The sequence below is a fragment of the Podarcis raffonei genome, chromosome 6 (genome assembly GCF_027172205.1).
Source record: "Podarcis raffonei isolate rPodRaf1 chromosome 6, rPodRaf1.pri, whole genome shotgun sequence".
Lineage (NCBI taxonomy): Eukaryota > Metazoa > Chordata > Lepidosauria > Squamata > Lacertidae > Podarcis > Podarcis raffonei.
In genome coordinates this window covers 96,698,789-96,711,546 of record NC_070607.1, presented here as the reverse complement: position 1 = coordinate 96,711,546, position 12,758 = coordinate 96,698,789, and the positions used below count along the sequence as shown (strand labels likewise).

Sequence of the window (12,758 nt, the reverse complement as noted above, 5' to 3'; positions counted from 1 at the left end):
CTGGTGCAAATGAGTTGCAAGTTCTGCTCCACATGCAGAAATCTACAATTTGAATTTCACCAGCCCTGGCTCACGTCATCTTAGGGACCACGTAACGTTGGAAGAGCCTGGTTGCTGGATCAGGCCAAAGGCCCACATTGCCCAACATCCTGTTCTCAGAGTATCTGACCAGAGGCCCCCATGGGAAAGTCACAAGGAGGACCTGAGTGGGATATAAATGCAATAAATAAATTAAATCCACAGCTGGGCAGCATGCAATTGGGTGTTGGGTTCCGCCCCCGCCCCCGATCAGGATAAGTCAGAATTAAATGGAGGGGATGTGCAGACTGCCACTTCGAAGAGGACTGCATGGGATGCACTGCCTCCCCTTTTAACAGCTGTGAATCCACTGCCCCAGCTGCAGATTCAGCCTGGTGTTGCCCCAGCCACTTAAGGAAACTGGTGAAAGGGAGCTATTCTCTCCTTAGCAGCCAGAGTTGAAGAGCTCATTGCCTGTTCTGCCTGCATCTGACGCCCCCCCCCCCAGCAAGCTAAGAAAGGAGCAGTGATTCATACATTGTTGTCCGCAGCATAGCAGCGAGTTAGCACCCTGCGACTATGCCATTCACCTCATTAGCCTTCATCAGCCTCCGCCATGGGCTGGCCAAACAATCAACGGCACAGGAGCGATTGTCTCATTAGCAATGGCTTTTGCAAGGCCTCAGAGGCCGGGCCAACGGAAGGAGGTGCCGTTACAGCACTTATAAGGCAGCCGGGCTGGTTGCTGCCCAAGGCAGAAAAAGAAAAACCCACAAAGGTTTTGTTCAACACTAAAGAAGCACACCTATTTATTAATTGCTCTCGTTAATTTGATGGCCGCTGTTCACCCTGAGGCTGCTAGGAGCGTCACGCAGCATCGGAACACAATGTTAAGAGCAATTTAAAGCAACTTACAAGCACAAGTACAAGGTGGATTGCAGAAAAACGTACGCCTCAAGTCTCAAAATTCAGCGTAAAGAGGTGTGCCTTGAGCAATCTGCGGAAATTTTACAAGGAAGGTGCCAAGCACTTCTGGCAGAGGGAGTTCCAGTGGTGTAGTGTACGGTGGGGGAGGGGCGAGAGGGGCAGTGGCCCTGGGTGCATTTGGGGGTGTGTGCAAATTTTTCCCGGGAAATTGATGGCCCTGCTGTTAAGGCTGGAGCACCCAGGTGAACTTGGCTAGGACTGAACTGGGCTCCCTGGTGGCCAGAGGTGAGGAAGACCCAATGGGATGTCTCTGTTAGAATTCTGTACTGTGTGTATGACATCTGCATGGTTGTTGCAGTTACATTGATGACTGCAACACAGATTATAAATTGGGGGAGGATGTTAGAATTCCTGCTCCATGATTGCAGTCATGGGATTGTTGTCTATCACATGACGGTTTATGTTTTGACTCCACAGAGTGGGAAGTCACGGAGACAGGATGTTTGTGTTACTGTGTTCCACGAAGTGGGACTATTGTCCTTTGTTCTTTTTCTCTTTGCTGTCTGATGCTAGAGATAGAAGGAGCCATGTTGCAGTGCTCCGTGTGGGTTTATATGTAAATAAAGTAGATTAGCCAAAATGCTGAGTTGCTGAGGTCTGTTACACAAACTGCGAACACTCTGCAGATCCCTAAGTGCGCCGGTGTTGGTTGGCATCGTTTGCTGTGATGTTCAGGCAGAAGAAAAGCTTTTGAAGCTCCCAAATGAATGACCAGGAGGGAGAGAACATGCCAGTTGAGCATGTGTCTCTGCCAGAGTCCTACTCGAGTATAGGCTGAACTCCTGACAGTCCCCTCCCCAAGTCGCACCAGGCAAGGCCAGACAGGAGGATGGGCTGGGGGCTCCTTGTGTGGAAGAGCTCCACGCGTAGGCTCAGATCCAGCGGGCAGGAGGGACAAGGGTGAGGAGAGGAGAGGAGCTTCTGCACGCGAAGCTGGAGGGGTTTCTCAGAGCAGCTGGTGCGCAGAGATAACAACGCCGGGGCCCCCCTTGCTGCGCCACTCTGCTTTGAATTCTTTAAACCTGCTTAAAGTGGCACAGTTCTGCTTTAAATGCATAGTGCAGATCAGGGCCTCAATCTTTTAGGAACCACGAGGGCTTGCAAAGCCCACTTTCGTTGTCCTGCCGTTAATCCCTGCACAACAATGAGTAAACAAACAAACAAACAAACAAACAAACAAACCCCTGTGTTGCAAAATATGAGTCAGCAATATCAAAAGCAACACGATGGCCAGAAACAATTACAATGTGAAAAACGTTATGGAATAATTCAAAACATCAAAACTAACAAACTGAAGTCTCTGAAAGTCTCTAGAAGTCCATAAATGAATCACGGTGCCAGACTTTACCCGGCGGAGAGCAAGCTGTGAGGCTTTGTATAATCAGCAAATGTCCAATTCTGATGTCCAACTCTGAACTCTGCTGAACAGTGTTTCCAGATAGCAGCTACTGTTTTGTTGAATTCTTCATCAGCCAATTAGTTCAACACTCGTAAGTAGAAAGATATGTAATTTCTTCATTAACCAATCTTTCTTTCGAATAGATATAATATACATGAGAATGAAAAATACTCTGGAACAGTGTTCATGCAATTATGTAGTGACTATATGTATATTATATCTATCCGGAAGTAGTTGCTATCCGGAAACACTGTTCAGCGGAGTTCAGTCTGGCACCGTGATTCATTTAAGGACTTTCAGAAAATTCAGTTTATTAGTTTGTATGTTTTGAATTATTCCAAAAAGTTTTTCACATTGTAATTGTTTCTGGCCATCATGTTGCTTTTGATATTGCTGATTAATCCCTGCACGACAGAAATAGAATATTAAAAATCTGCTCTTTGGGGAAAGCGGGTCTGTTGAGCAAGACCTGGCCATCAGCTTGAACTACGCGACTTGAAGTTGCTGGGATGTGATTGAATATCAGCCAAAAACAGAAATGGCCTGGAAGCGCCCTGTGAGGCTTGCAGCACTCAAAAGATGTTTTGATATAGAAGACGGATCCAAAAGGCACACACACACACACCCGGGCTGACTTTTGGAGCATGGCTGGGGTCAATGTGTGTGTGTGTGTGTGTGTTTGTTCTGTTCCAGGCTGGAGAAAACAAGCACACCCACCGGGTAGCTTTTGGCTCTGTGGACACAGCCCAGAGGCTCCAGCCAGTGCACAGTGTCCTGGGAGAGTTGGCCAGCGGTCAAGCATGCCTGTTCCCCTGGCTACAGTGCCGTCACAGCCTCAAGCAGGACACACTTTAACCTTTCTGCTCTTTCCATGGGTCTGAGAAAGTTGGTCGGGCAGTCAGGCCCGTCCCCTTCTCAGGGAAACTCTATCCCCAGGCTAATTCGAGCCACTCAGCAGGGCAGCTGGCTTACAAGAGTTGGAACAGGATGGAGAACCCTTACCTGAATATCCCAGCCCCTGCTCCGTAACTGGAGAGCCTGGAAAATCCGGGGAGAACAAGTCTGTGATGTAGTCAACAGCTTCTCAAAGCCTTCCATCAGCACTGGGAACTTCCTGCCCGGGGGGGGGGGGGTGATTGGGAAACATCAGGAACACACTTTGACAACTCTTAAAGAGGGTGGGGGGTCAAGTCTATAACCCTTGGCCTGAGCAATAATGCCCATATTGGTACCCCTTTGAAGGGGTACCAAAGAAAAGGCCAGTTGCAGCCAACGCAATCACGGGTTATCGAATCATAGTTGGAAGGGACACCTAGGGTCATCTAGTCTAACCCCCTGCAATGCAGGAATTGTGCCTAAAGCATCCATGATTGGGGGTCATCCAACATCTGTGCGAGTCCTTCACCTTTCACCAGTCTTGAAATACCTACATTGGCTCCTGGTACGTTTCTGGGCACAATTCAAAGTGTTGGTGCTGACCTTTAAAGCCCTAAACAGCCTCGGTCCAGTATACCTGAAGGAGTACCTCCATCGCCATCGTTCTGCCCAGACACTGAGGTCCAGCGCCGAGGGCCTTCTGGTGGTTCCCTCATTGCGAGAAGCCAAGTTACAGGGAACCAGGCAGAGGGCCTTCTCGGTGGTGGCGCCTGCCCTGTGGAACGCCCTCCCTTCAGATGTGAAGGAAATAAGCAGCTATCTTATCTTTAAAAGACATCTGAAGGCAGCCCTCTTTAGGGAAGCTTTTAGTGTTTGACGGACTATTGTATTTTAATATTTTGCTGGAAGCCGCCCAGAGTGGGCAGGGTATTATTATTATTATTATTATTATTATTATTATTATTCCAAAGGAGCCTATTCCACGGTCAAACAGCTCTTAGTGCAAGTTCTTCCTAGTTTAGTTGGAATCTCCTTTCTTGTCGTTTTAATCCTTTAGTTTGGGTCTTACCCTCTGGAGCAGGATAAAACAGGCTTGTTCCACCTTCCATGTGAAAGCCCTTCTGAAGACAGCTATCATATCACCTCTTGGCCTCCTCTTTTCCGGGCTGAACATACCCAGCTCCTTCAACTGTTCCTCATAAGGCTTGGTTTCCAGAGCCTTTTTCATCTTGGTCACCCTCCTCTGCACACCTCCCAGCATGTCAATATTCCTCTTAAATTGTGGTGCCCAGAACTGGATACAGGACTTCTGGGGGGGTCTGACCAAGGCTGAATAGAGCAGTACTATTGCTTTTCTTGATCTGGACACTGGATGTAGCCTAGAACAGCATTAGGGTTTTTTTGCTGTTATGCATTTGATGTATGGGCAGAATGTAGACTGTTAGCTTAGACAGAGTCAGACCATGCGTCTATGTAGCTCTGATGTCTACACTACCAGCAGCTCTCCAACATTTCAGACAGGGAATCTTCTCCAGCCCTTCCTGGCTGGAGCCATTTCCATGCAAATGTGGAGCTTATTGGGTTGTTTTTTATTTTGATTATGCATTTTGTGGTTTTATATTTTTATTTGGTGAACCGCCCTGAGACCTGCAGGTAAAGGGCGGTATATAAATTCAATTAATAATGCAACACACCATGGTCCTTCCCCAAATATTAAGTGCAGGGCGCAGCCACTTATAAGCAGACACAGCTGGAGGAGGAACCCGCCTGCCTGTTTTTCCTAATGTGGAAGCAGAATGTATGCTTCTGCGGCCTGCAGGGATCTGGGCCTGTCACAGGAGACATGAGCTTGCTTCTGTCTTAAGGAAACATCTCTCTTAAGAGTGTAATAGGATCAACACGAAGGTGGGAGGAAAAGTGAAGTATGGAATGTTTGAGGGATTTGGACCAGAAATGTTTGCATATCCCCCCCCAACTACAGTAGTTTCTTCTGGATTTTTATTACCCACATTGTGATAACAGCTTTTATATAGTGTTGTAAATAAAAATATGCCCTTTTCCCTTATGGGGTATCCAAGAGCCCATATAGAGTCCTTACATAGGTTCCCTATTGGTAGGAGAGAATTACAGAGGCCAACCAGAGAATATTGAGAAGCAAAGCAGCTAGTAAGCTTGATCTTTATTGATCTGTTGCAACAGGGTGCTCCCCTCACACGCAGGAGAGGAAGAGGACCCCCAAAAATGCTGTGCAAGGGCTTATAAAGACTTTTGAAATTCCCATCCTGTAGATCAAGACCACCCCCAGAAACATTATCCATACATCACAGAAGGGGTGTAACCTAAGACCACCCCTCGGAAAAGGCGGTCTAAAACAGAACATTTGCATGTTGTTTTCTCCTGTCGCTTGTTTATTTCCTGTCTGGCAGGTTACTTGATTGGATTTCTTGGGGAGCCTGGGCAGTCTTTTGTAATGATAAGGCTCACACCCTTATTCAAACACAGATTAAGACAGGATTTGTGAAGGAAGAGACAATGGGGAGGCTTTTCCATTTTGACCATGCAGAGAAACATTTGCTCAGTTTTTCCTTACGTACAGAGGGTATCAATCAGATGAGGAGTCTGGCTCATGAGTCTTCTGCAATGCAATTGCCTTGTCTTAATAAACAAGTGTCTTGAACAGACTTTATTCCAACCACGTTGTGGATTTTTCTTCCACACTAATAAGTGACGAAAATTACATAATTCTATTCCTTTTAATGATAACTCCTGCCCACACGGAACAGTATTTACCCATGCAACTGTATTTAGACTATGGACAAAAAACAGGCAACTGCTTGCTTGGGTGTATGGTGGTACCTCAGGTTAAAAACTTAATTCGTTCTGGAGGTCTGTTCTTAATGATACGGAAGGGGGGGCATGTCTTCTTCACCTTCTTCTTCGCTACAATATATCCATTTATTTCCAATTGTCAATGTCAAAAGGGACTAAATCTATAAAATTCATAGAAAATCAACATGCCAATTTGCTCAATTTCTCTAGGACCCCATGACACCTCCCCTGTCCTCCATAATTCCTCAAGCAAGGTGTCAAGACCCTAATCCTGTCAAATCACTCTGCCAAGCCTTTCCTCCGGGCAATGCCAGGTGGCAGACTACCATTGTCTTCTCATCACCGGTACTCAGGATGTGCTTATCTGCGCATATCTCCAGCTCTGCATATTCCCCCCTCCCTCCTCCATATGTTAATCCTGTGTAACCCAACCTCTTCTTAATGTATTCATGATGTAATCTGTGTAACCCAACCTCTTCTTAATGTATTCATGATGTAACTGGGATGTTTTTTGCACTGTATTCTGGGACATGGAGGGAAGTTTCAAAAGTTCATGTCAACCCTTTCTGGCGGTTCAATCTCGCCTTGAACCTGTTGCGCAATAAACTTGGATCTCCTACAGTTTGCTCCTGTCTCCGGCTGAGCTCATTTTCCTTCGCAGGGACCCGCGGACTTAGTCCGACGAGCTGGGTGGCAGAGCAGCCTCGCACCCAGATTTTACCGTAACATTAACCTGAAGCACCACTTTAGCTAATGGGGCCTCCCGCTGCTGCACAATTTCTGTTCTCATCCTGAAGCAAAGTTCTTAACCCGAGGTACTATTTCTGGGTGAGCAGTCTGTAACCTGAAGCATCTGTAACCCAAGGTACCACTGTAGTGTAGAAGGGCCCAAATTTGAGCAATAGGCTAAATGCTTTGCATGCAGGGCACACCAGTTGCAAATTCCCTTTTTTAAAAAAGGGGCTGCTGGTAGTAGTTAAGATTCCTGCCTCCATCTTTGAGAGCCGCCACAAGTGGATTACAAGGGCTAACTTTGCTTCATATGTTTGTGCATTCCAGCTCTGGGAAAAGGATGCTAGATGTCCGCCACACCCTGGCAGCTCCCCGCCAAACAGACTTAGCCCAATGTCAAAATGAAAACCTATTGCCCTGAATCTGCCTGTAGTCTCTACTGTGCATGATGGTCCTTATTGCAAGTCAGCTGGTAAGCAGATCATGGGGGCTTCTGCTAAGCAAGTCAGCGGTCCCAGAAGCATTTGTAAGTGACACCACAGATCTACCTTTAAATTTGAGGTCCAGTGCCGAGGGCTTTCTGGTGGTTCCCTTGCTGTGAACAGCCAAGTTACAGGGAACCAGGCAGAGGGCCTGCTCGGTAGTGGCACCCGGCCTGTGGAACACCCTCCCACCAGATGTCAAAGAGAAAAACAACTACCAGACTTTTAGAAAACATCTGAAGGCAGCCCTGTTTAGGGAAGCTTTTAATGTTTGACAGACTACTGTATTTTAATATTCTGTTGGAAGCTGCCCAGAGTGGCTGGGGAAACCCAGCCAGATGGGCGGGGTATAAATATTATTATTAATTATAATTATTATTACTGAGAAACTGAAGTTCAGAGCGTTACTCCCAACTGCAACAAACCAGAAGCAAAAGGCTACTTTTCACTACTAGCCCAGTGCTGGGATCCTCATGGGTGTTGCAAAGCCAGACCTATTGGGCCCACCCAGCCCATTGTTCCTGGCACGCACTGGCAGCAGATCTCCAGGTTTTCAGGCAGATTTTCCCAGCCTTACCTGACACTGCTGGACATTGAACTTGGGACCTTCTGAATGTAAAGTTGCAATTCTTCACGACTGAAACCAAGTTGTTGGAATTTATCCATGAAACTACAGTGGTACCTTGGGTTACATATGCTTCAGGTTACAGTCTCCGCTAACCCAGAAATAGTACCTCGGGTTAAGAACTTTGCTTCAAGATAAGAACCGAAATCGTGCTCCGGCAGCGTGGTGGCAGCGGGAGGCCCCATTAGCTAAAGTGGTGCTTCAGGTTAAGAACAGTTTCAGGTTAAGAACGGACCTCCGGAACGAATTAAGTACTTAACCTGAGGTACCACTGTATAGGTGAAAGCAGGGAGGGATAGCACTGATTCTTGTTACACTATTATCCCAAAGGAGGCAAGTAAGGACAGGCTGGGGCTGCCCTGACAGAACCTCATATGGGGGCACCCCCACGACCCAACTCAAGCAATCCAAACCTGAGCTCTGGCCGAGTAGACAAAGAGCAGAGGCAACATTAACCAGCCTTGTCGGCAGCTGCAAGGAGGGTGCAAGCCCAGCGTCTGGGAAGGTGGTCAACAGCGTGCATCCAATTTGGATCCTAAAATAGCACTTCTATCATACTGCTCAGAAGCCGCTCAACAGCTTTCCTACAAGGATCTCGTTACTCACCTGATGGCTGCAGCACGGCTTACCATTGCAATGCATTGGAAGTCTCTCAGCACAGACTTGCTTGAGATCTGGATCGTACAACTCTGGGAATTAAAATTAATGGACGAACTAACAACCCCTGTGCAAAGGAGCCAAATGACAAGAAAACCACCCATTTTCAAACAACCTGGCACAGTTATTACATTTATTACATATACAACATCAAAGCAAAATTGTTCTATGGTCATGACACATGTCAACCTTTGTTTAAAAGCTAAAATCACTGGAAAGCTAAATGTAATTAAAAGAGAAATGTGGTGCTTCTGGCTGAATACCAATTGTTGCCTCCTGTATAGGGATGTGAAAATAACAGCACAAAATGGGGGTGGGGAGGAGAAAAAGCATGCATCCATCTCCACCTCAGCTCAGAGAAAAAGAAAGCCTGCCCCCCTCCCCTTGACTGTACTCAGTTCCGCATGCTGTGGTACAGGTTTATCAAAAGCATGGTTTCCAACCAGAGCCAGCGATTAAGGCAGGAGGATCCAGTCCAGGAAACAAGGCCACACAAGAACAAGGAAGTTCTGCACAGCAACTCAAGTCCTAGAGGGTATGTGCAAAATGTTTTGAGGGTTGGGTTTCAGTTACGGAGAGAAATTGGAAAATGACACTTTTTCCCCCTAGGCTTAGCAGGAAAAGCACTCCCAGTAGTAACATTTTATATTGCTTAAGTATGATAGTTTATTGATAAACAAGTCAATAAAATACAAAAGGGGGAAAAAACACTATACTAAGAAGGGGAAAAAAGCACCCCTTGTCTTTTCTTTCTTGGTTACGCATCAGCGTTGAAACCTTTTGGAAAAGTTTGGAGAGTGGGGCACGGTCAGGGGCTGGTCGCTGGCCTTGATCTCCACTGGCTGGTACCTGTGGATGGGGTTGGCTTTGTGTACCTGGGAAGGAAAAGAAGGAGGAGGTTCTAAGCACCGTCATCAAAGGAGAAAGTGCTGTTGTCAAGTGGTGCATGCTCTAGTTATCTCCCGCTTGGACTACTGCAACCCGCTCTACGTGGGGCTACCTTTGAAGGTGACCCAGAAACTGCAACTAATCCAGAATGCGGCAGCTAGACTGCTGACTGGGAGTGGCCCCCGAGACCACATAACACCGGTTCTGAGAGATCTGCATTGGCTTCCAGTACGTTTCCGAGCACAATTCAAAGTGTTGGTGCTGACCTTTAAAGCCCTAAACGGCCTCGGTCCTGTATACCTGAAGGAGCGTCTCCACCCCCATCGTTCCACCCAGACACTGAGATCCAGCGCCGAGGGCCTTCTGGCGGTTCCCTCATTGCGAGAAGTGAGGTTACAGGGAACCAGGCAGAGGGCCTTCTCGGTAGTGGCGCCTACCCTGTGGAACGCCCTCCCATCAGATGTCAAAGAGATAAACAACTACCTGACATTCAGAAGACATCTTAAGGCAGCCCTGTTCAGGGAAGTTTTTAATATGTAAAGCTGTACTGTTTTTAACACTTGATTGGGAGCTGCCCAGAGTGGCTGGGGAAACTCAGCCAGATGGGTGGGGTAAAATAATAATAATATAATAATAATATTGTCAAGGAACAGCCTTGCTCACCCCCCCCCCCCAAGGAGGGCCAGGGGTGGACTGCAGCCAACCAGTGAGAGACTGCGGATGGTGGTGGAGGCATACAAGAGAAAATTGAGCTGTAAGTTCAAGTTAAGCCAATTTCAGTGTGCCTTTGACTGCACCTTCCCACCTCCCAGTATGTGTAGAAGCAAGAGTCAAGACATCTTGACCCGCCGAGACGCAGGAACGGTTGCAGGTACCTTAAATGTCAAAGGAAGAGATGAAGCCACTTTATACTAAGGCAGCTCTCCAACATCTTTCCAGCTCAGAATTAACTGCTGCAAAGTGTAGTAGACATCTGGCTGGGCCTGTTTCCCCAGAAAACCCCACACACAAGGTAAGAGATCGACCACTGAGCTACAGAGCTGGCTTGATTGGTTTTAAGACCTTCTGCCAGCAAAAATATTATATGTTATGCTATTTTATTTACTGAGCTGCCTGCACTGCTAAGCAAAGATGGGAAGCATTGCTGACCCAGCTGCTTAGGCGTCTATGATCCAGATTCACGCCCCTCAAGCCCCAGGCTCATTTACCAGCTCTTCTCTCAGCTCAGCCAACTCGGCTTTCCTCTGCTCTTCCTCATGACGTCTCGCTGTCTCCTGCAGCCGCGCTTTCTCAGCTTCAAGTTCCGCCATCCGCCTCTCAAATTCCTGCCGCTCTCGGGCGCGCCGCTCTGTGGCCAGCTCAAAGCTTTTTGGAGCTACGGAACCAGAAAGGACATCTGAGTTTCGGAATAGAAGGGGGAACAACTCTTTATGTGGGAAGGTGGTGCCTGTCGCGCAAAGCACCCCAATTGCATCTTTGTTTTTCAAAATGGAAGAGCAGCCCTGCCGGATCAGACCAAAGGTCCATCTAGTGCTAGTTCTTCATCCTACAAGATCTAACTAGAATTTCAGCTGTAAAACTGAGCTTTACAGAACTGGTTGGATGCTTTCTCTTGAAGCTTCATTTGCTAGGATTAAAGGTACAAGGCTTTATGTAGACACCTGGCTCCCTGCTCAGACAGGCCGTGGGCCATCCAGCCCAGCATCCTGTTCCCACAGGGGCCAACCAGAGGCCTGTGGAAAGCCCACATGCAGGATTCAATCACAAGAGCCTCTCCTCTCCAGCAATTCAGAAGTATTGCAACCAAGGCTTCAGGGTGTGGGATGCAACATAAGCAGTCAAGTACAACACTTCCTGTTTGCCTAGAGTGGACACAGACAGGGGGATGCTGATCCAGCCAGTTGAACTTCCTGTTACACCTGGACTGAAGCATCCTCCCCCTGCTGTGACCAGTTAGTGGGTGTGACCCTTGCAGACCCCACAAAGGGTCCAGTCATGTAGCCACCTTCCTCTTTTGATGCCTTTTCTTCTCTTGGACTGGCTCTCTGCCAGCAACACATGGGCCCATCCTTATAAGGATGTAAGCCACACTGTATCTGTAACTACAGTACAAGCTAAAGTCTGCCTTCAGGGATCCAACCGTGAACTGAATGTGAGTAAACTTCTTATTACTTTTAAAAGAAGCTTCTTGTGTCTGTATTCTTTTTAGGAGGGATAAAAGGGAACCTACCAGGAATATGCTCCAATCTGAACAAAGCCAGATTGGATTGCTTAAGAGATTCAAACGAATCTACCAACTAGCTTCCTGCTGTATACTGTTGAATGTCACTCTGCTGCAGACTCACAAGTGTGAGTTAGGAAGGATACTATTAAATCAATATATCCTCTCCTAGTATCTGCAACATTCCCACAAAGGGCACTGACAATATTCTGTCACCCAAGAGCAAGCTTGCCTCTTCCTTGGAGTAGCCATAAGCAGAGCCCTTTGTGCTCAAGGAACTGAGGAATGTAGAGAAGGCTGGAAGCGGTTGCCAGGATTATGACTCCATGCCTTCTGCTTACGCCTGATCTAACTTAGCACTCAATCAACAGCCATGTCTCCACACAGCTGTCGAACGTTGCTGCCCTCACCTGTTCTTGTGGCAACTGAGATGGGACTTCTCCCTGCCCCCCAGGCACAGATGCAAGCTAACATCACGCAAGGCACCACTTTGGGGTTAAGTGGCTGGGCCCTGAAGGCTGCCCAAGGGAGCCTCACCTGAAAGGACTTTGCTCTCCCTCTTGGGCACAAAAGGTTCCTGGTGCAACACGGTGCTTGGCTGAGCCTTGAAAGAGGCAGCTTCCCTCTGTTGTTTCATCTCTTCCTTGAGCTGTTCAGGAAGGGAGGGAAGTTGGGGGAAAAGAGATTTAAGAGAACCCCAGACACTCCCCACCAAGGCAAACAAAATCCACAAGGCAGACTGACAAGTCAGCAAAAATAAGGTACTGTGGTCTAGTAACGTCTGGGTTGGCTAGGATTTTAAGAATTTGATTCAGTTTCTTCCTTTCTACCACACGTTATCTAAGAGCACGTTTACAGACACTATGCACTTGCACACAAGTACAAATACACACTCCTTGTCATACACACATGGGCCTTGAGCCATGCGACAACATGCAGCTTGAAAATCACTAAAAGCAGCGATGATGAGGAGGGACCAGACTCTATAACCCAAGTATTCTTTAAAACAATGTACTTTAAGCAGCAAGTTCCAGGGCTGAAAAG

The 12,758-nt window shown here is 47.3% G+C and overlaps 1 protein-coding gene across 3 annotated transcripts in view; it reads right to left on the bottom strand.

The window, feature by feature from the left end:
* Positions 1-8,729: 8,729 nt before the first annotated feature.
* TPX2 (TPX2 microtubule nucleation factor) overlaps positions 8,730-12,758 on the bottom strand; it is a 29,984-nt gene continuing 25,955 nt past the window's right edge. For 2 of the 3 annotated variants that reach the window (XM_053394653.1, XM_053394651.1), the window contains exons 14-16: positions 12,252-12,363; positions 10,702-10,889; positions 8,730-9,480 (exon numbers count right to left, since the gene is read on the bottom strand). In XM_053394653.1, the coding sequence (XP_053250628.1) occupies positions 9,370-9,480; positions 10,702-10,889; positions 12,252-12,363 (411 nt within the window). In that variant the 3' untranslated portion in view covers positions 8,730-9,369. The remainder of the gene's footprint in view (positions 9,481-10,701; positions 10,890-12,251; positions 12,364-12,758) is intronic. The other variant, XM_053394654.1, reaches the window with a different exon arrangement.